This window comes from Silurus meridionalis, chromosome 4, assembly GCF_014805685.1.
Source record: "Silurus meridionalis isolate SWU-2019-XX chromosome 4, ASM1480568v1, whole genome shotgun sequence".
NCBI lineage: Eukaryota > Metazoa > Chordata > Actinopteri > Siluriformes > Siluridae > Silurus > Silurus meridionalis.
The window spans coordinates 18,508,731-18,531,967 of record NC_060887.1 but is presented as its reverse complement, the minus strand read 5'-3'; the positions used below and the strand labels follow the sequence as shown (position 1 = coordinate 18,531,967).

The 23,237-nt window shown below is 35.3% G+C and overlaps 2 protein-coding genes across 2 annotated transcripts in view; one reads left to right on the top strand and one right to left on the bottom strand.

Moving 5' to 3' along the window:
• Positions 1-1,988: 1,988 nt before the first annotated feature.
• tg (thyroglobulin) overlaps positions 1,989-23,237 on the bottom strand; it is a 34,026-nt gene continuing 12,777 nt past the window's right edge. Inside the window, exons 25-48 of the mRNA XM_046846091.1 lie at positions 22,780-22,888; positions 21,653-21,850; positions 20,044-20,214; positions 19,706-19,792; positions 19,480-19,563; positions 19,162-19,299; positions 18,667-18,840; positions 16,185-16,296; positions 15,905-15,990; positions 15,647-15,784; positions 14,981-15,046; positions 14,033-14,167; positions 13,778-13,946; positions 13,447-13,644; positions 12,549-12,636; positions 12,040-12,178; positions 11,540-11,736; positions 7,017-7,181; positions 6,697-6,864; positions 5,637-5,824; positions 3,343-3,450; positions 2,672-2,812; positions 2,387-2,580; positions 1,989-2,229 (exon numbers count right to left, since the gene is read on the bottom strand). Of these exons, the coding sequence (XP_046702047.1) occupies positions 2,099-2,229; positions 2,387-2,580; positions 2,672-2,812; positions 3,343-3,450; positions 5,637-5,824; positions 6,697-6,864; positions 7,017-7,181; positions 11,540-11,736; positions 12,040-12,178; positions 12,549-12,636; positions 13,447-13,644; positions 13,778-13,946; positions 14,033-14,167; positions 14,981-15,046; positions 15,647-15,784; positions 15,905-15,990; positions 16,185-16,296; positions 18,667-18,840; positions 19,162-19,299; positions 19,480-19,563; positions 19,706-19,792; positions 20,044-20,214; positions 21,653-21,850; positions 22,780-22,888 (3,384 nt within the window). The 3' untranslated portion in view covers positions 1,989-2,098. The remainder of the gene's footprint in view (positions 2,230-2,386; positions 2,581-2,671; positions 2,813-3,342; positions 3,451-5,636; positions 5,825-6,696; positions 6,865-7,016; positions 7,182-11,539; positions 11,737-12,039; positions 12,179-12,548; positions 12,637-13,446; positions 13,645-13,777; positions 13,947-14,032; positions 14,168-14,980; positions 15,047-15,646; positions 15,785-15,904; positions 15,991-16,184; positions 16,297-18,666; positions 18,841-19,161; positions 19,300-19,479; positions 19,564-19,705; positions 19,793-20,043; positions 20,215-21,652; positions 21,851-22,779; positions 22,889-23,237) is intronic.
• LOC124385103 (src-like-adapter) lies at positions 7,495-11,559 on the top strand. Its single transcript, XM_046848216.1, has 7 exons — positions 7,495-7,765; positions 8,347-8,446; positions 9,808-9,894; positions 10,409-10,506; positions 10,596-10,727; positions 10,833-10,953; positions 11,198-11,559. The coding sequence occupies exons 1-7, from the start codon at positions 7,687-7,689 to the stop codon at positions 11,421-11,423; spliced, it is 843 nt and encodes a 280-aa protein (XP_046704172.1). The 5' UTR covers positions 7,495-7,686; the 3' UTR covers positions 11,424-11,559.

The following is a 23,237-nucleotide window of genomic DNA, read 5'->3' as shown; positions in this document are numbered from 1 at the left end:
TTTCTTGCTATAATATGGATTTGTTCAGGAGTTGTAGTAGCATAAATAGGGTTATTGACTCTGTACTCACCCTTTCCTCTGCACAAGACAACTGATGGTCTAAAGCACATTAAAAAGGCAAGAAATGTCTGAAATTAACTATTGGCAACACCCTCCTGTGAATTGAAAACCATTCCAGGAGACTACTTTGTGAATATGAGAGAATGCCTTGTGTTTGCCAAGCTGTCATCAAGCTAAATGTTGCTGCTTTGGACAGTCTAAAATATAAAATATATTCTAGGTTGTTTAAGATTTTTTTGTTTACCACACAATTTCATGCATGTTATTTCATAGTTTGGATGTCTTTAGTATTAATGTACAAAGTAAACAACTATAAAAATAAAGAAAAACAACTGAAGGAGAAGGTGTGTCCAAACTTTTGACTGTTAATCTAAAAACATATTACATCTACATCTTTACTGTTTTTTTTAGCTAACAGCTAAATTAGATGGTTGTTACTTATTTTTAAGATAACACAAACTATATATAGTATTGCAATCTATCTCAGAGGTGTTAAAACTAACTATATAAATACACACTATAAACCATAGGTAAAACTGTAACTAGCTTTTCTTTTTAATTTTATTTAGAAGGAGGGTTCCTTGTTTTTTTTAATTTCTCTTCGTTCTTTTTTTTTTTGTTGAAAAGAGAGTTCGTCCCTGTCAGGTTCATTTTGTTTATATGACAAAATGCTGACAAAGAATTTACCCCCAGGTAGACAACATTTTATAGAATGTGGAAACTATTAACCCTTTGATGACTATTCAGCTATTTGTTTTCCATAAGTTTACAGTAGGATTCTAATTACCTTATTGTTCTAATGAACACATACCAGGTTTTTAGTAAAATGGAGGGGCATATTTTAGGTATTTCTGCCACCAGTCTAGTACTTTTCAGTCCAGTGACATAAATGAGTGTGAGAAATCAGGATAAGCAGTGGTTAGAGAGGATCTACAATTTTATTACACCCAGGGGTTATAGAGTACCCCCTTAAAACAGACTACATTTTTGTTTGACTTTAGTTTTGTTTAACATTTGCCACATTGCTATTCAATTTCAGAAAATCTAGATGATGTAATTTCTGGCAATTTATAAGCTACTGTTTTATATGCAAATGAGTAAAACCATGTAACATATCTAAAGAAAAATATTAGCTACAATCTTGAAGTCAGAATCATATTTAATTAATTTATCACAGCATACAGACCTCAGACATGTGTTAGAGCAACGTGTATATGCAACGTGTCATTGTGCTGCGCAAAAAGCCTGAACAAGAGCTTTGTCAATGAGAACTTCGTTGACAATTTTCTTGTCAGGTATATAAATGAAATAAAAAAATAATAATAAAAAAAGACATTTCTTATGCCTACTTTCTCCCCAGTTGCCTCACATTTATAGGGTTATGACAGTGATATAGTCATATCTTTACAATCTAATTTTCATGACTGATTTGTGGGTAGTGTTTCTGAATCACTTTTGCAGGATAAAACATTCACTGAAGATAACTGACTGCATGAAATCTGGTAGCTTAGACAACCTGTACTGGGAAACTCTATAAGTATTAATTTGCGCCATTAAACTGTCATATCCTAACATTCCATGATATAAAGAATTGCATGGACTGGTTTCTACGTTAAAGGCAAATGATAGTGTGCAGATGGTTGAACCAGAAAACCCAGCAGACGAAGTTCTGAAGCAATAATGTATAGCTTGGAAAAACTTTTGTTCATTTGCCATGGAATGGAAACTTTAATACCTCCCTGTACAAAGTGACAAAGTAATGAATACAATTGTTTGTATGTTTTTTAGCATTTTTTAATTAAATGTACTTTACAGCTACTATTAATTGATAAAGCTGAGACTATAAATGCATCTGTAAGAGCAGTAAAAGAAAACAATGAGATTGATTTGTTTTTATAACGCATCTTTATTGTTTAAATCAATAATAATGGAACACCATGACATCACTCAAATATACACAGAACTCCAGAAAAAAATATGATTGTGGTTAAAAATGAAATAGTCTTGAACCAAATTTGCAAATCAAATTTTAGACAGTTCAACTATAAGCATCCTTCTCAGACTTGGGTTTGGTTTGATTCACCAAAGAGCTAAAATCTGAAAAAGGCTCTGGCTTTGGAGCTTCAGATGGTTTATTCATTCCATCCAAATTCTTGGACAAGAGTTTTCCTGAAAGTGAAAGAGTCATAAAGGTGATGAAACACCATAAAAAATGAAAATCAAGATAATCTGACATTTGAATGCAACAAGGCTTTATGTGCCCTGCTGGTATTTAAGGTCAAGTGAAGACACCCTGAACAGCTTACCCACAGTACAGATCACTGACCTGTAGAGGAGCTCAGAACTGGCACGTATTGGGACCAGAAAGAGCACTGGAGTGCCTGAAGGCTCTTGTGGTTACTAAGGGTTGGAGACAGCTCCTTATAGTTCTGTCCATTCGGGTGGGGCAGGAACTGTGGCCAGGGAGGCATAAGCTCACTGAAAGATACTCCAGACACGGAGAGAGGAACGTTGGGGTTTCTGCACAGAGAAAGAGAGGCACAAGTAATATAAATAGGCACAAGCCACATGGTCAAGAATAAGGCACATAAATAGAAGCTATGAAATGTACCCAGATTTAATAAAGTTAGCCATGTAGCTCATGATCTGCAGTGAAAGAGTTCTCTCTGTCGAAGTGAAGAGTTCTCGTGTTTCTGGAACATGTGGCAATCCAAACACATACTGCACATCCAGGGGAGATGAAACATCAGCACTGTTTTAGAAGAAAAAATGTAAAATAAGTAAAAAATCTTTTTTAAAAGAGAAAACTAATTCAGCGTCTTTGCGTCCAACGTTGCGTCCATTTTTATTAAATCAAAGTTTTGCAAGTAAATTAAATGCAGCTAGACATTTAATTAATAAATCAAGAGTTTTACATAAAAGAAAGAAAATAAAGTTATTTAAATGAGTTAAACCAAGTTTTGTAAATGTGGTCACTGGAAATTAATGAGTACAACAGGTAGTCCTGTGGGTTCACCAATACTGTAAACCTTGTTTACTGAGTCTGTGAACAAAATGACTGGCACAAAATCTTTAGTAAATCTAGCATACAAGATTTTAAATATTAGTGATATCTAATTGTCCATAAAATATCCCCATCATTCCATTTCTCGCTTAAGCTTCTGCTTCAAATCCCAAACACATCTTTCTTACACTACATACTGATCATTGTTGTACCTTTCCATGAATAGTAAGCAATCTCTACTAAGATTTATATAGACCAGTGATGGTATTATGCAGTACCTTGTGTGTGACATGTCTTGGGGCAGGTGGTACATGTAAACTGCAGAGCGAGTGCTGGAGGCCCAGAAGTTGGCCATCTCAACAGAAGGGCAGGTGATGAATAAGTCTCTGTGGTGGAAAACATTAGTCAAGAGCATACAAACATATTCAAGTCTCAGATTCCTATCCTTCCTGTGATAAACAGGCAACATACAAAATAAATAGTACATGCTATTTATAATGCTCAAATAAGACAACGCTAAGGAAAACTGATGACAGCTGCTTGACTGAGGTTGTCATTTCAGTGTTTGGTTTTCTCCAGTCCTGGTGTCCTTGACATGCATGGAAGTACACGAGTGGTGGTAACTATTTAGCATGAACATACAGTGTCAGCATCAGTTCAACAGCATGCAGAACATTTTTAGAGGAATAAATGATGAAGGAAACTTCTGAGTCTAACTTGCCACAGCACCCGTGGCCTCATTTGTAGTTGAAAATAAGTTTTTGGGCGAATGATAATTTTAATAGATATCAATCAATCTTAAATGAATTAATATCACTCTATTAATAGTTTGGTGTGCTAAGAGTAACATTAGAGTCTTTTCACATAAACTGAGTTGATTAGATTTTTGACATGATCTGAGCTGATACAGCTCTCTTAAACCCTGCTTACCATCATGTATTTATGTTTGTCCCTGTTTTCCCATTCTGTCTGCCAGTGTGTGTTTGCGTGTGCACACAAATAAGACCAAAGAAGAATGTAGGGTGAGTGGAAAAGACACGATTTGTTGGTTAATGATAATAAGTTAGCTTCCTGTTTGTGGAAGCACGCAAGGGAGAGGGACTAAAACAACTTAATAAAGATTCAGGTTCACAGCCTGCATCCGCTTCGTTCTTGAAGCAAATTTGTGAGTGTAAAAAAAAATATATCTAATAGATTGCACTAGATATATATATATATATATATATATATATATATATATATATATATATATATATATATTTATTTATTTTTTGTTTCTATACAGTACACTTCACTTATTTATTCCAGTGAACAGTGGCACTGCCTTATTTAACATGTAATAATGGCCAAAAAAGGGATCTGTAGGATTAAATAAGTGCTCAGTCTGATCTAGTTTTTGCACCACATCTGGTAAAAAGGAATGATAAAAAGTGATTTTTAAAACAGGTTTCAAAAGTTCAAAATTGTGTGTTCTGACTCAAAAAAGAACAATAATCAACAAAGCAGATATAAATATTTATTCGGTTCCAGTTTAAAATTAAGGTTCTGCTAAATATTTGACATAAATGTGTCAAAGACATGAATACTCTTTACGTGAGTTAAAATATCACAGTTAACTAGAGTACAAATTATAATATCACCTCATAGCTATATGCAGTGTCTGTTAGAATTACAAGAACAAACACTGTGGTGCTGCTGGTTGCTACACTGTGCACTTCAGTATGTGTGGTTCAGTCGTAGTTCATGCTATATCCAACACTAGTTATTATGTGGGCGGAATAGGGCAGCAAAGTCACACCCTGACTTTCCATCTTTCACATAACAATAGCTTTCAGTTTACTGATTCAAAATAAAAATGTAATGTATGAGCAGTTACTAAAATCCACAGGGTGTCCCAAAAGTCACACAGGCACACAGTCACGCAATGAAAAACCACAAAACCCAACTTTATAAACATATCTGTCTCTATTAATAGCTGAATAACCTCACAAATGATGAAGTCAAACTTCACTCACACTTAGTTTATTTCAGTCAGACTCAGCGTGGCAAGTTCCTTCCGTTAAAACCATAAAAATACACCCTTCTCACCAAAGTGTTGAAGTGTTGGCATCTCACAAGTATCACAAAAAGTTGTTTAGGGAGCTTCATGTTCTCCAGAAAGCCAACAACACACAGCTTTAACTGCATGGATTGTTTTGGATTATTTTTGGATGCATACTTCATTTCATCTGAGACACAATTTTAGTAATACTGAGGAAATGAATACATCTTTAGCTGATAACAACCCTTGTATGTGTTCCAAACCCCCAAACCAGATACTACTACTACTAGTACACCAGTGGCTTCACTGATATTTTGGGCATGTAATGCACATGACACGACTGTCAATCCTCTTGTGTCATCCTCTGAATTGAATCTAATAGACACCAGCTTTAAAATAGAATAAGTAAGTCTCTGTTATAAGTATCTGTTATAAAGTCTATAATGTATACAATATTCACTGAACTTCCCCATTTCATGATACAACTGAATTCTATCCTGATGTCACTGTGAGACTTGTCTGAATTCTCACCTTGTCGCATTCTCCAGAGCACGGGAGAAGACACTGTAGCCAGAGGGAGTTGGAAAGTGTTGCAGAGAATAGAACCAAGTAGCTGCTTCTTTCACAAACTCGTTGGCTTCATCTCCTCCCAGAGAATTGGACAATGCTTCATAGAAAGCAGTTTTACTGTCTGCTCTTCCCTGAAGCTGCTCAAAGTTCTAGTCATGCAATAGACAGAGGAAGGTATAGTTTTTCACAATATAATGTAAATACATAAAAGCATCACATTGTACTTTCAGTGGTATACAAAGTACATAATTTCTGTACTTGAGTAAAATTACAAATCTCCCCATAAATAATAAAAATATTATAATCCTAGTTTACAGTTACAAGTAAAAGTATTGATCTATGAGTACTACATTTTCATCTATGTATATATATATATATATATATATATATATATATATATATATATATATATATATATATATATATGTATATATCAGTGGCGGGCGGTCAGGGCCAGCAGAACCTTCTCTGCTGGCCTAAACAATATCAGAAGCACTGACCTACATTTACAACCTAACTTCTAATATCTGTTCCATGAAAATGTATTAATTTATTCCCAACAGTTTATTCATTTTGTAGCGTTTCTCTTGGCTGTGGATGTTAGATTTTTGTCCAATCAGATTTCATCCTCAATGTGCTGCCATGTTAATCTAATCTGCCCAGGGCCTTCAAAGTCTGTTCTGCTGGCCCTTTTCCCTATATATATATATATATATATATATATATATATATATATATATATATATATATATATATATATATATATATATATATACAATGAGAAACTGCAGCTTATTTAATTTCATGTATTTAGTCCTTAGTAAAAAAGGAAGCATGCTTTTCTGAGCTCTTGTGAAGTAAACAGAAATTATGCATTCAAATGTAATGAAGTAAAAGTTTCCCAAAATGCAAATACTCTATAAATTACAGATGCTTTAAAGTACAGTAATGCAATAAAAATACTACATTCTGTACACCACTGGGTACTGCACTGATGTGATCAAATCCTGCCTGCTCTGACCTTGATGTTTTTAGCTCGGCTGATCAGACCATCCTCTGCAGAAGAGCCCAGCATTAGTGGCACTCTATGGAAGCGTCCAGAGCTCAGGGCTGCTGATGGCTGTTCTCTAACCACCACACCATCCACCACTGGAGACCAGGCCTGCAAGGGTCCACTCACTGCCAATAACTACACACACACACACACACAAATGTCAATTATTAAATTCAAAATGAGGGTAAAGAATAAAGATAATGGTCATAATTTGCATCAAATAAGATGTAGCTAGGACATTAAGATTAGTAAGTCCTGTATTTAAAGTGTTAGAACAGGTAAGTGACCTTGGTCTGTGCTGCGTTGATGCTCTCAGCAGATTTTTGTCTCAAGCAGATCAGTAGTTGTGCAGGATCTAATGACAAGCAATCAAGCTCGAAACCCAGAGATACAGCCTGCTCCTGAGCTTTCTGCTTGCTCATAACTGTAGCTGGGGAAAATGCTGAGCCACCCTAAAAGAATACATACACAGAGATGCCATTTTACTACACCAGATTTCGATTATACATATGTTTTAAAGCAATGTTTGGATGTTTGGATGGGTCATTTCATTATATATTAAAACATTTATCATAACATTGATTTTATATTTATGCTAAATAAAGGCAAAAATGTTCACAGAAGGTTTTGGTTATTTCTAATTATTTTATCACCTATTTATAGTTGTTTTTTTACCAGCAATGCATGTGTGAATTTGCATACTTCTGACAGCTTTATCAACACTTCCTATTTTGTACATTGCTAGAGTGGAAAATGTGGTGAGCAGCTTCCCCATTCTAATCGACTACAGTCGCAGTCAACTCTTCTTTTAGCTGTACAAATAGCCAAGCAGCAGCACCGAGTGCTGGACTATAGACATGTTAGTAAAACCTATTTTCAAAGGTTGAATAAAAGATAGCAACTGCATGGATATTCTGAATCCTGGTTAACTGCCGCATTTGGAAATCAGTTTGATTAATGGGTAATGTGCAGGCGATACTGAAGTCTAGAGAGGACTTCATACAAACTACAACTTCTGCCAATCTCCCATCAAGAGGTAAGATGATTATTGAGTGTTCTAATGTTTATGAAAATAGTTATTAAAAACAATATAATATAATAACTCTCATTTAATGCAATTTAATGAATTCAGTCGTTTAAATAAAAGGTTATATATTACGCATTCAAATGTAGTAAAGTAAGAAAAATACTTAAAAAATACTTAAAATAAAAAATTTAAATATTTAATACTGTCTATCACTGTACTACACTTGTCCATCACAAGGCTAGACAATTAGTAAATTATAATTAAATCTATAATACAAATGGAATTACGGACAGAAAATACATATACACATAAAAGTGTTTTGTATGACAAATTATATTTCTACAATAAATAAGGTGAAAATGTAATTATGTTTAGCTTAAACAAACATACTGCATTCTGATACTACCCAATAAGTAATTAAACTATCATTACATTCAAAACAAAAAAATGAAATCAAAATAACAGATCCCTCAACAAAGCATCATAACACAACACCTAACATAACAATGCATTCAACACACAAGTTTTTTTATAGAATTTAAAATGCTTTTTCTCACTGATGTGCTTAAAGTATGTTTCTTGTCTAACAGTATGTGATAAGGAGCCAGCAGTGGTGTTGAATGACTATCCTCCCCCTACAATTTGCGAGCCCCTGTTCAGGACAGGAGACTGGCTAAGACTCGTATCAGAGTGAGTACTCTCACAACTATCTTTAGCATCTTTCACAACTGTTCATGTGTAAAAGAACGCTCTGCAAAATGGAGTGAATTTCTTTAACATGTTCTTTTTAAAGTGCGATCATAACAAAATGGTCGTAACACAAATGCAGACTGATCATCTATTTTTTGTCATTTTATGCTATTTTTTTTTTAGATTTCCTGGCATCAAATAATAATTAAATAATATATATTACATTAATAATACAATATATTTTCTTTAACATACTGCATATTGTTAAAACAAAGTAAGCCGCTACACTGATAGAGTCTGGATAAAATAATGTTTAGTTAATATGGTCTACTGACTCTTATTTGCATAATCTTTTCAGATTTAGATTTTCCATGCATGATGGGCCACCTTTTACGTCAGTCCATTCAAATCCATCCAAATATCTTTGACGCAGTCTGTTTTAGTTTTTTTTTTCTTTATAAAAGTGTAAAAGCTGTTTTTTTACAAGCTGTTATCTCTAAAGTGCTTTTTAATTGAACACAAGTAGCATGAAATTGACCTGCTGATGGTTCAACTTATTTTTTTATTGCAGTCGATTTTAATTTGATGCGGCAGGCCAAGTGTTTGTACAATAATCTAAATCTTATTTTATAATTAATCCAAAAATTTGTGACTAAATTAAGCAGTGTTTAAATTAGGCTAAATAATAAATAGTTTTTATTGATTTTATTATTATTATTTATTTTATATGATGTATTTTATATACTTTATTTACTTATTTTATTATTATTTATTTTAAGTATTATTTATTTTTTAATTAATAATTATACTAACCCATGGTAATACTAAACAATATCAAAGGCTTGTGTTATGTCGATTGCTCAGCTAAAGCTAAGGCTTAACACTGCTTACCACATCACTTTTGCAGGAAGTTTATGCATCCCACATGACAGCTGATTTCACTTCATTTTTATTTTTACTTTTGCACATGATTGTTGACAGACCTTTAATTTGGCAATTTTATTCAGTTTTCCTTAATTATTGCATTACTTTTCATCAGCCATTGAATTGTTGTATTTTTTTATAACATTTACTTTATAACCCCATAAAGCCCTTCTGTGGATATATTATTTTAAATATTTCCCAATTTCCAAAGCTGAAATTTATTGTTTATTGTAGTAACCAGTCATCGGTGGGTTCTATAGGAGGTTATAACATGGGGCATTATAAGCCAACTCTTTGTATTTATATGACCCTTTAGAGGACCCTTTTAAAGAAGGTTTTCAGTGTTTGTGTTGCTGAAAAGCCTTAAAATATACATTTTAAGTGTTTACCCCGAAGGCAATGACATTTATTCACCCTTTCTGTTCTTCTTCTCCCAGTGAGGGTTACTGGGTGAAGGTTTACTCTCTTCAGACTAAAGCGGAAAACTACATCCCACGCTGCCATGTAGCTAAGGTTTACCATGGGTGAGTGAAATTTAATGAATGGTGATGATGACTAATTAAGACCTGAGTTCATGTTATAATATGTAAGATCACTGCATTTAGGAGCCATTATACTATTAAACAAATGTCTATTAATAATATGAAAAATAAAATATAGAAAATGTGGAAACTTTAGTATGGTGCCAGTTAATCATTTAATTTACTCTCATATCATTTGTTTTGTTCACTTTGTTATTGCTCTCACTTTAGATTTTATGAGTTGGTTTTTTAACAAGAACTTTAAAAAATTTTTTTATAGGAAACTAATTTTAAATTATTGGCTCTAGGATTATTTTATTTTAATGTATATATGCATTACAATATCTTTACAGCAATGCATTATTTTCCTTTTTAATATTTCTGCTACTATTTCTGTTTTCTTATCACACTTTCTATTCAGTATGAAGGACTATATATATATATATATATATATATATATATATATATATATATATATATAAAATATATACTAACACTTCCTCCCTATTGTATTCAGGTGGCTGTTTGAAGGTGTTGCAAGACAAAAAGCAGAGGAGCTGCTTCAGCTGCCTGGAAATCGTGTTGGGTCTTTCATGATCAGAGAGAGCCGAAGAGGTGAAAAGATTTTATGTGGTAAAGTGTCTGCAGCTTGCTAATTTAGGCTTTTGAGCATGTAAAGTGAATACTTTGCCTTGGTCCTGCAGGTGTGTATAGCTTGTCTGTGCGCCACAGATCTATAATGCATTACCGGATTCTCCGTCTGCCAAACAACTGGTACTTCATCTCTCCACGTCTAACATTCCAATGCCTAGAGGACCTGGTCAACCACTATTCTGGTAATGCTGACAAAATGATACAATCATGAACAAAAACTAAAGTAAAAATCGTGTAGTTGCATTTTAATAAATGGATGGGTTTGTTTTTTTCTTCCTCATACATAGACATAGCAGATGGTTTGTGTTGTATTCTTACTGGCCCTTGCCTGGCAGCCCCTGAACCAGTACGCATCTCTCAGTCTTCTATAGTGAGATCTCACAACGTTAACCAGACAGCAGTGCGCAGGTACAAGACTCTCTTAACTTGATCATTAGCTAAGATGGGCTGTTGTTGGAAAATTATGTCAATTACGTCTATTACTCATTTGAGCTTTAGACAATTTAAAGTCGGAATTGTAGTACAATTATCTACGAATCATTGTTTGGCCACTTTGTTTACTCAGTGAACCCATCGTATCACAACCAATCTTCAATGAAATACATGCCAGTGATTTTATGCTAAATGTCCATATGTATTAATCTCTTTTAAGAATGGAGCTTGACCAGCAGAACATCACCGCCTCCTCTGCACAATGGGAATCTTACTTCAGTGCCGGAGTGCAAGACAGTGTATCATCCTATCTCTCTCTGGCGGGAGTGCAAGAGAAAAAAAGGCATAGTTGGAAGGGGAAGAAGTGGAAATCCATCAATACATTTCCAAGGAAACAAGAGTACAGTATGGTTACAGAGGAAGATGATGAAGAGGAGGAATACTAAAATTGTTTTAACTTAAAACCTATAAACCCAGAGGCACAGATGATAAGGAATAAGTTTATTTTCTATTTTCAAAGTTTTATCCTTATTCTTGTGCACTATCCTCTAATGACTCTTACCATAAGCAAAGCCTGGTGGAACAGAGATGAGGATAATGATGAAGACAGATGAAGGCTGGCAATGTCTGCACCGTTCCTATCTGCTCCCACTGTCACTCTAGAGGGGTTTCCTCCAAAGAGTGCAATGTTCGCCTGTACCCATCTTAGTACCGCTGCCTGGTCCTGCAGCCCGTAGTTCTCAGGAAGACTACTGGAACCTGTAATAATGCAACCATGTTTTTATAATCCCCAATCCTGTAATCTGTAACTAGATAGATACCATATTTAACGTTCATTCATTAACATTCAGATTTGTTCATATATTGGTTGTCATTATATTGTCAGTATTGTAGTATTACATAATAATCCACACTGAAATTTGCACTTAAAACATTGCATTCTTGAAAAGACAGAAAGTTAGTGTTGTCTGGAACAGACTAGCTTCTTACTATGTAATAAAACACAAATAATAAAAAATAAAGCTATATAATTAAAAAAAGTGTTGCTGGAGTGTACAGTACCTGTGGTAAGGAATCCGAAAGCAGCCACTCTAAAGTTTGCCGTCACAACGATGATGTTTCCTACAGCAGCAAGATAAGAGCCATCTAGGAAAGTGGAGCCATCATTATGGAAGAACACTAGGACTGGAGCTGGCTGCTTCTATAGCACACACACACACACACACACACACACACATACACATACACACACACACACACACACACACACACACACACACACACAGATTTGTAGCTCAGTCAGAGTGAAACTCCTTAAGGTTAACACCTTAATTCATCTGAGATTTTGTGCAAAATAAATGTATAAATAAATATCAGAAATGGATTGCAAGGTTTAGGGGACATATAAACAGTTCTTATCTTCAATTTGTATATATTTGTTCAAATTGATGGAAACGGGTGCATGTAAATATACCTGTGTGTGTGTGTGTGTGTGTGTGTGTGTGTGTGTGTGTGTGTGTGTGTGTGTGTGTGTGTGTGTGTAATGGGAATGGGGGGGCATCAGGACCTACCACACTGCTGGGTACAAATACATTGAGGTACAGGCAGTCCTCACTGGAGCTGGATTTATCAGTGTCACCAGGCTGAAGGCAAGTGGGCCTGAAACATTTACAACAATTACACCCACATGAAAAGTGCAAACAAGAAACTGCAAAACAACACATCCAGGGCCATATACACAGTGCAGCAGCTTAAGTAAAAAAAAGAGCTCAGAATGATTTTCAAGATGCACATTCAGATTATGCAAATCACATAGTTCATGCCTCAGAGACAGACAGATTTTTCTTGAGGGAAGTAGAGACTGCCACACTTAAACATGAGCCTTTTTCTTGCCTTTAAGCATGAAAATTCAGGAAAAGAAATGATTATGATGAAAAGAGCATTTTTACTTTTGCTGCCTAAAGGTATCTGATATATAAAAACTGGAAAGAATTCACAAACAAAACCAAAAGATAATGATCTATCAATGAGGAGATGCAAAGTACTGCAGTCTAAAGAGAAGTCTGGCATATTGCTAGTTAAATATTCCTAGCTTCATTGTTTGAATAGTTTTTATATTGTTTGCTGACATTAATGTCAGTATATCTTAGATCAGATGAAATCAAATTATGCACATGGAATGTATCCTTTTTATTGCCATGCTTGTAAACTATGCTCTACACTACGCAGACAGTTTGCTTGATTAAGCTAACAAAGCTCTGATCTGTTATTGTCATAATTCACATTAAGTATAATATAATCTTTGTGATGCACAGTGTCTCCTAAATGTGCGCAAGCTGAACCTCCTTTCACCTATTTAAATATTGCATAACTCTGGGGTTGCGTTTTTCAGTTTCAGTATTAAATTATCACTATGTGAATGCAACTCAAATCCATATACAGCATGAAGAAACAAGAGAAAACACACACCGAGCAAATGTGGCATTCCAGGTGACTGTCCAATCAGCTGGCTTTGGTGGCGTGAAACGCATTTCACCAGTTGGTGGACTCGCATAAGGAACACCCAGGAAATAAGTCACGCTCTTGCTGTCAGTGCCAATTAACTTGATCTCATTTTTACCAAGGAGTGTTCCATGGCCAGGGATAGACACCGAGGTTAACTGTTGCCTTAGGACTTAAACATAACATTGTACTGTAAAGGATGTTTCTAAAAATATCTCTCAGAATATATCCATTCTTTGATATCTGTAGAGTTGTATATTGTCAACTGTTATTAGCCATGTTTCCCAGAACATTATACTCACCAGTTCTTAAGTATACATACTGGGCAGGTTCCTTAGTGAGGAGGACACAGTGCTGACCACTGGAGGCTGGTAGGCAGGTATGAGTGTCTGGGTACATCACACACCTCACTGCTGACTCTTTACTGGCCAAAGACACAGCTGAACAGGATTCTTTTTCCTCACATGCTGCAGAGATAACACACACACATATATATATTTGCTGATTACCGGAGTTGTTTGTATGTGTTTGTATTTAATGTAAGGAGTCTCACCAGCCAGACACCAGTCACGGACTTTCTCCAGGTCATCAGCAATATCTCTGCTAAAATGAATGATGTCGAATGCAGACATCGACGGGTCTACCACAACATTCAAGTCATCCAGCAGTCTCCAGTTTTTCAAATTAACTGTGAATAATAATATACATTAACATATTTCCATACTATATATAACATGGATTATAGTAGAATATCTGAATGTGCTACAAGTACACATGTATTTTAGTACAGATAGGCTATTGGTCATCATTTGCATAAATTGCTAGTTTACTATTGTATGAGAGTGTACGTAGTTATCTACATTATAAAGTTACTTTTACTGCAAAAAGTCAAACAATTTTATAACTCAAAAGAAATGTCAAACATTCCATAATTTTTGAATACTGCAGACTATTTATTCAGAAAATGTACACTTATTTTAAAGGTAACTACAATATAATGTATAATACTTTGACAGTGAACAAAATGAGCTTAAATAACAGTGTTAAAATGAATGCAATGTACTTGTAAATACCTACAATGTAATGGCACAGGTAATCATAATCCTTATGAACAGATCTTGTGAATGTTGAATAAGTACTATTAGTTATTTGATTACGTACTAAGATTGATTAATGTGTATATTTAAATGACATTGTATATAAGCTACAAATACTCAAGCGATCTCTCTGCAATACTCATATTAACTGTAGTTATATTATAATTGCGTGTAACATAAACTAAGCACAGAAATTTGATATATTGGGACTTTGTTGAGGGTCAAATGCAGCTGCAGTGTGTGATTGAGGAAGATGTTATATATAAAATCTCAAAACAAAAGATGGTCATAAAAATGCTGCTACTGGTAAGTAATACTGAAGTGAAACTAACACACAGTGCAATTCTGATTTGTACCAATCTCATGCAGTGCTTTTAAACTATTGAAAAAATGGCGATTCTTACCGACTTTTGAGGGAGAGCGAAGTTTAAAGGAAGGACAAATCCCAGGACTTTCTGTCCACTGATTGACTAGAAACACGGGAGTTTGAAAATATACACAGCGTCAGTAGAGTGCAGAATGACCTTGTCTGTTATACAGGTAAATGTCACAACAATAATAATATAAATGTTTTGAGGAAGCATACAATTTTAAAAGCTTTTATATACTTGTCTACACATTCTCACTCCCAACTCGTCACATATGGACACGTTCATCAGGATCCCTTGGCGTCACTTTTTGACACACTGGGTACCCCTTTGGCATCATTTTTCAACATGCAGGGTTAGGTTTAGGATTATGGTTAGTGAGAACGTGTTAGGGTTAGGATTATTTGGGAGTGAGATTGTGTTGCTGAAAGCTGTTTCACAGACGGCACTTTGATATCAGACAGCAAGAGAATTTGAAAATCAAAAATCAGTTGGACAGCTAAATAAATATGACCTCAGGGCCGTCTGTTACCTAACAGGTCAAATTTTACATCAACCATTACGTACCCCGTTTGTCAAAAAGTGACGCAAAGGGATCCTGACGAACGTGTCCATATGTGACAAGTTGGGAGTGAGATACTACTTGTATGAATGAAGCAAACAAAAGCAAACACACAGTTTTGCCTGCATACATTCACATACCTGGCTTCTCATACCAACCAAAAGGGTGGACCTCAGTCTTTACTTTAGATGGAGAGCAATCCTGCACTCTCCATTTAGTTCTTCCATTTTCCCCACATGTCTGAATCCCCAAACTATTCAAAGTCAGACACTGAGCATCTAAACCAAGAAAGAACGAGAGACAAAGAAAGAAAAAGAGTGGTGTGCTTAATTGTATTCTGTCTATTCAAAACACACTGTATGCATTCATTAACTGGGACAAAACACTGTAAAAGCTGCTTATACCAGATGCTCCAGTGTCTTGAACATAACCGATTCCTCTACAGCAAGGATCCTCATCACAACGCCTCTCACATTCAAAAAACCTGTTCATAGCAGTGACATTAAAAATAAAACATTATTTATTAGAAATTGATTTTCATCACTGGTGTTGATTATAAGTAATGTAATGAAAATCTATTTTAAAATTATGAGACACGTGTGGTTTCGAGGAGACAATAATCTTGATGGTCATCTTCATAAACAGATTTATAGTTATGTGCATTTATCGCTTACTTACCCTTCAGTGATGGACTTGTTGATCATCTCAACACGGTAACGGACAGAATAAGACACCATCTTTCTAAAAGGCACACGGCTGTAGAAGCTTTTCACACTGCCAGTTAGATTGACTAGAAAGAGAGGAAGCTAGAATCAGTTTCATGTGTATTTGTCAAAATCAACATAATAGTGTGATTAAAATATCAACATGCAAGTTCTTTTACATACAATAGGCAATGTCTTCCGATTAATTAATTTAATAAACAGTGCTTGTATAAAAAAAAATACTGTTCTTTTGAAAACCTTAGATATAGTGAAGTTTAAAAAGGTTGGACATCAGAATGATACATACTGTAAAATATATTATACAGTATTATGAGTTTAGTGTGTGTATGTATGTGAGCAGCACGAGAATGCTTGTACTGTTGATGAAATAGAGTTTAGGGCTACATAATAATTGGCAGTCCTAGACTGGAAGCTATTTTAATTAACATTTAAACTCAGTTAACTGAGGCTCCAGGGTTCTGTGTCAATAGAAACACATATGTCAAAATAATATCTCTATGTAATCTGTATTATTCCAATGAAAAAAAGACAACATCCCAACATGGCCCAATTAAAAAGATGTATATAGCTTTCTGTTCTAGCAACTCTCAATCCTCTCCAAACCAAATCTTTAAACATAAATTCCCATGTTCTAAAAAAAAACCTGTCTCTGTTTATATTCTTGATATTTAGACATAGCACGATATAGAGACTTCAGAGATACCAGACAGCACAGCCTAAAGAAGCTTAACAGTCCAGTGCAGATGTCAGAAATCAGGTCTGCTACCACGTCATCAATATGCTTGGTGTCCGAAAGAACTCAGCATGTTAAGGAAAACTCTACTACTGTGGGGCTGCCAATAATTCATTCCATAATATTACAGATTTTTCTCCTTGGAGACAAAATAAAGACATCCCACAAATGCAAAGGAATAATTATTTACCCGGAAGAACATCTCATATTATGTAGTGTATATATATATATATATATATATATATATATATATATATATATATATATATATATATATATATATATACATTCAACATTATATCAGTACAACATTTAATATAATTATAAAACTAAACTTAAACCACAAACAAACCGAAACTACACAATACGCAACATTGAATATACTGCATGCTTAAAAAATTTCTACAGAGAAGGATGGCCTTTACATTGTGATTTTGTTTATATAATTACATTCAAACAACCAAGGAATTTCTTTGCATTTAGGATTTTTTATTCAGTGTTTTGATGTCTGTAAATGACAGACAGAAAATGAGGTCTACCATGACTTAGCTCCAAACTAAAAGCTAAAGGGGGGGTGTTAATTTATCAGGTTGATAATTAATCATACTCTGATTTAAATTTTAAAAGGAACCAAACTTAACTTTTCAACATCCAACTTGCAGCATCATTTCTTCAATTGGTGAAGTACTTTACAAGTTTACTTTTGAATGCTTTTCATGAGCACAACTGATCAATTTGTATTCATTTTATGAATTTGTATATGAATTTTGAATTCTGTTTAATTTGATATGCAAGTTATATATTTAATGAGAAAAATATTGTGTGTGTAAAACAGGGTTATAACTGAGGAATACATGTGGTGTGGTCTAAGTTTGTGTAAGTTAGTGATCTGGTTTTGCCAAGATAAAGTAGAACCGAAGATTTTTTTCACATTTACATTTACATTTACATTTGTGGCATTTGGCAGACGCCCTTATCCAGAGCGACTTACAACTTAGCAGGGGAGGGTTTTAGGGCTTTTGCTCAAGGGCCCAGCAGTGGCAGCTTGGTGGTGGTGGTGGGATTTGAACCTGTGATCTTCTGATCCAAAGCCCAATGCCTTAACCACTGAGCTACCACCTCCCTCCCATAAGGACTTATGTTTCTGTGTGAAATGTGAAAAATTTCTTCTGTTCTACTTTATCTTGGCAAAACCAAATTGAACCACATGTATACACTAGATTTCACCAGATTCTTTAGCTACTTGCATTCACTGGGGCTTATTAGTACAGACTGCCCATGCATTTATAACTCAAAAATTATATCACATGATCAGCTCTCTCAGTTTAATCACTCATTGCTGAGGCCAGGAGCAAAACAGACACAGCTGTATAAACTAAGGAGTATTTGAATGCTGGGACAGTTGCTAAGATCAACAGGCACCAAAACAAACTAATCAGTATACAGAAAAGAAAGGCCTCCTATGACCTCTGCCAAAACAGAGTTGTGGGAAGAGCTTATTCCAGAACCATGTAAAATTATTACAATTCTGATTCTAAACTAAATCTAAACAGATTGGGAAAGGGTTTTTTAAAGGGCACAGTTAATATACCATACATCTGATTCTCTCTCTCATTTCTGCAACAAGGAGCAGCACTCATGAAATGTAGCTTACTGATAAAATGTGGCTCAGCGTAGCAGGTCAGAATGTGTTTTAGCTCACCATTCTTTTGGTAGGCAGTCTGAGGGTCCTGTGGCAATATCAGACTGCAGGCCTGCCTCAGAGGTTTATCATAAGCTCCACAGACTCTTGTGTCAGGATACAGCAGGCATGTAAAATACACAGTGTCTTCATCTCGCAGATCTGTTACATGACAAAACTCCTCCTCCATACAGCCTGCAATGTATATGCACATTGAAAACACAACACACAGCACAATCTCAGAAACAAAGGTACCACATTCTTTCTTGTCACTGTAGTGGTAACACATTTTGTACCTTTAGTAATATCTTTCCTCTCTCAAACTGTTTAGTAAATTTTTGAAATCTAATTGAAAATTATTTATTTCAAATATAATCCAAGGTACACCATATGCATATAAAATAGCTTGGATGGAACCACATCAATGGCAAGGAAATGTTTGGTTCTTTCATTTAAAAGTGTATCACATCACAGATTTCAACAGTGTTTATGTGTTAAACAAGATTTCAAGCTTACGTTTAAGACACCAGAGCTGAGCCTCTTCAGCAGTGTACTGGTGTTTAAAGACCCAGTACCTTTGGCTTGGTGTTTCTTTCATCGAGTCAGTCTTAATTTCATTGGTATTAAGCACCTCAAAACTCTCCTTCACTGAGTCTAGAAGGTCATAATGTGTTAATCAAAGACTAGAAAAAACAGCACATTGACAAATTCCTTTCTATAATACAACATTTATGCCCTCCAGAATGGGAGAAGCCGAAAGAAGAAGAAGAGGAGACCCAGTCAGCCATCTAATCAACAGTTTAGCTAAAGTACAAGTGTTAGAAAATTCCATACCAGACAGAGTGGGACTAAAAACCTCTAGAAGTGCTGATCCTCCACAGGCTCCATCAGTCTTTGGTCTTGTGCTCATATCTGACTCTGCAGACAAAAGTATAGCTGTTAAGGCAAATAAGACAGTAGTCTGTGGTGTTCAAGCTGTACATTATACTGTCAGCTCGAGTCTTTTGTATGTACTTTGTGATATTGCAGAAAGTATGCTGTAGGAAAGTTGATTCTGTACCTGTCCAGAGGTAGACCCGCTGAAAGCTGATGATACTGGCTTGGTAATCAGTTTTGTTTTTGCTTGATGCTGGCAAAGCTGAATCAGCTGAAAGAAAGACAGCAATTCTACTCAACTAAAGGCAACACAGGATTTTCCAACACAGGCACAATATCTATACCCTTATAGCCTGTAAATAACAAACTGTAATATTAAAGAAACAAAGTCTTTAAAGTGATAATAATTAACCTATATATTTGTATAAACCTACACAATTAACCATGCAAAAAAATAAATGCTAAAAAACACTCAAACCCAAAAGCTTGTACATAGATTCCACAGTGAACTTCATGTCTTACTTATTATGAAATTCTGTCCACCAAATTCAAAAGTAAACCGCTTCTGCTGTTTGTTATATTGGAGTCCAGCCCCACAGGTTCGGCTAGCTGAAGCTATGCTGCTTATGTCCCAGTCTTCATCATAGCACTGCAGCACACCAGGAAAACTCAGCAGACCGCACATCACAGATCCTGCCAATCCCAACACAGAACGACACACTACTTCAATGCTTTACCTGTATTAGATTGTTTCTACTTGTTTCAAATGACGGACACATCTTTGTGCAAATTATAACAACTGCTGTCTGTATCAGCTAATGCATGTGTGTACAATGTGTCTAAGGCAGTGGCGGGCGGTCAGGGCCAGTAAAGCCTTCTCTGCTGGCCTAAACACTATCAGAAGCACTGACCTACATTTACAACCTGAATTTAAGTATTTGTTCTATTAAATTGTATTAATTAATTCCCAACAGTTTATTCTATTAATTTTGGGGTTGTCTTAATTTTCTCTTGGCTGCACTGCTTCCAGTAAGTGTATGTGGATGTTAGATTTTTTTTTTTGTCAAATCAGATTTCAGCCTCTATGTGCTGCCATGTCAATCTAATCTGCCCAGGGCCTTCAAAGTCAGTACTGCTGGCATTTTTTTTATTTTTTTTTACCAAAGTCTCCTTAAGGAATAGCTCTGTTTCTTTAACCAATCATATTTGCCTCACAGGGCCCAGAATAGCGTCAGCATTTTTCCGTCCCCTGATTAGCTGGTCGGAGGGAAACTGTTACAGCCAAGTTTGACTGGCAAAACACATCTGTAGTGCTTTGCACACATTAACACATCTAAGTTAGACTTTTTTATGCCTACGGAGGAAGATAAATTGATTTGGTCTCAGACGTACCTAAAAATCCAAAAAAAAAAAAAGCTAGAAGGCTAGGAGAGGTCGGCAAACCCCGAAGCTAGCTAGCTTGTCTCAGCCCGGGAAAGGGTTTGTTCACCACTTCCAGACCAGTGAATACGAGTGGTACCACTGACTTACAGCCTCTGAGGAGCTGTGCAAATTATGAGTCTGCATCTCTGGTGAGTATTGTTTTTTATTTAAATGTTTTTGTCATGTTATTAGACAAATATTGATTCTGAACTGCTCCAGATGATGTAGGTGGCACAGGTGCAGTGGTGGTGTAGAGGTTTGGAGTTGTCTTAACTGGGTTTTTTGCTTTAGTAAAATGGTTTTCACCCTTCATATGAAATGAAATGCCTCCCTCTGTGTAATGCCACACGTTGTTATATTGCGTTTTTGTATTGTATTGATGGTTTCTATAATTGCGACGTGATAGTGGTGGTATTAAGAGGTGGATTAAGTCGGGTAAGTCCCCACTGAAGGCCCAGGTACCAAATGCACGGCCCGCCACTGGTCTAAGGTGACTAGAAATCAGCAGATCAACATTTAGAACTTCTCAAATGTGAAATAATTTAACAAAATGTGAATTTGTAATATTTTTAAATATATATCTTCTCTGTAAACTAAAAACATTTTAAAAGACTTTGTTAAGAGTCTAATAGTGACATTCTGGCACCTATAAGACTGGAACATTACAATTAATATTTTTTTGAAAGTTACAGTTAAAATCACAACTGACCTCCACTGAGAACATTTTGGTTAAGAACGAAGCCATCACAGCAGCTCTCCTCACTGCAAGTCTTTGCACAGAAGTAGTGCACATCATCTAGAGATGCTCTAGGTGCATCAAATACAAGAGTATGATATACTCCAGAATTCACTTTGTGAAAACCCAGTCTCTTAAAGCTCTTCCTTCCGGTGGTGCTGAATCTATATCCTTTGGTATGGAACAAAGGAGAAATAGGGCAAGCAAGAGAAAAAGAATATTCTTGATACACTTTACATTGTAGTCAAGACCATCCCAGCCATTCATCCACCCCTTTAGTATTACTGCCTTCTTCAAGTTAATCAAGAAGGGTGCACCTTATTGCCTTATATTCAGAAATATAAGTTATATAATATAAGTGGATTCTCGAGATTTACTTTTGCAAGTGTATAACTTAAAAAGAAAAAAACAGTACACTGCGAATGACAGAGCAAAATTAATTTAACTGTAAGCAACGTTACAAAGCACAGAGCATAGATATGTTCTTATACTGCCTCATGCCATAAAGAATATGCTCTATATATAAAGTTTGGGGCAATTGACTTTTCCATATACATGTGATCCAAATGTGGTTCTTCCCCAAACTGTTACCACAAAATTGGAGGCACACAACTGTATAGAATGTCTTTGAATGCAGTAGCATAACATTTTCCATTCACTTTAAGTTGAAGACTCAAACCTGTTCCAGCATGACAATGCCCCTGTGTACAAAACCAAATCAATAAAGATATGGTTTACATTGGTTGCACTGAAAGTTCTTGAGTGGCCTGCAATAGAGCTCTGACGCTGATAGATATCTCACGCTGTATCAGTACCCGACTTTACTAACTCTTTACTAGTGCTTATGGAATGAGCAAAATTTTCCCAACCACATTACAAAATCTAGTAGAACATCTTCCCAGAGGAGTGGCCATTATTATAACTGCAAATGAAGACTAAATGTGGAATGGGATGTTCAAAAAGCATGTACGAATCTTATGGTGTCCCACAAAACCTTTGTCCTTTTAGTGTATAGGTTATATTATTATATTAATTAAACAAATAATAATAATAATAAAAGAATAATAATCTAGAACAATTATCATTGTACAATATCATACCTTTCTTTCTAAGCACTATGAGATTGGGATTCTCCCCAACTTTGACTTTCAACATGCAGCTCAGGGCTTGGAATGTATCAGATGCTTCATTTCCCAGAAAGCCTTTTCTCTGCAATGCCAAATGAAACAAAGTCAATGCGGATTACAGAACTTGCATTTGATGTTGTCCATCACAGTTATAGAATCACTCAAGAAAGAACAAAGAAAGAACAAGTTATATGCATATATTTGACCATTTCTTTATAAATATTCGCTACATGATTAGCCAGTCATTTGTTTCCAGATGTTTCCTTTAAAGCTGCTTAAAGTAACTATTTGGTTAAAAATAAACAAGTAGCATGGAATACTTTTAAACATAACAACCTGAAAGCTTAGAGAAATGTTTCCTAAAAAAAGATTTAAGAGGAAAATGTCCTGACCATGAAATTAGGAAAGATCCATTTGGCTTTAATAGTTTT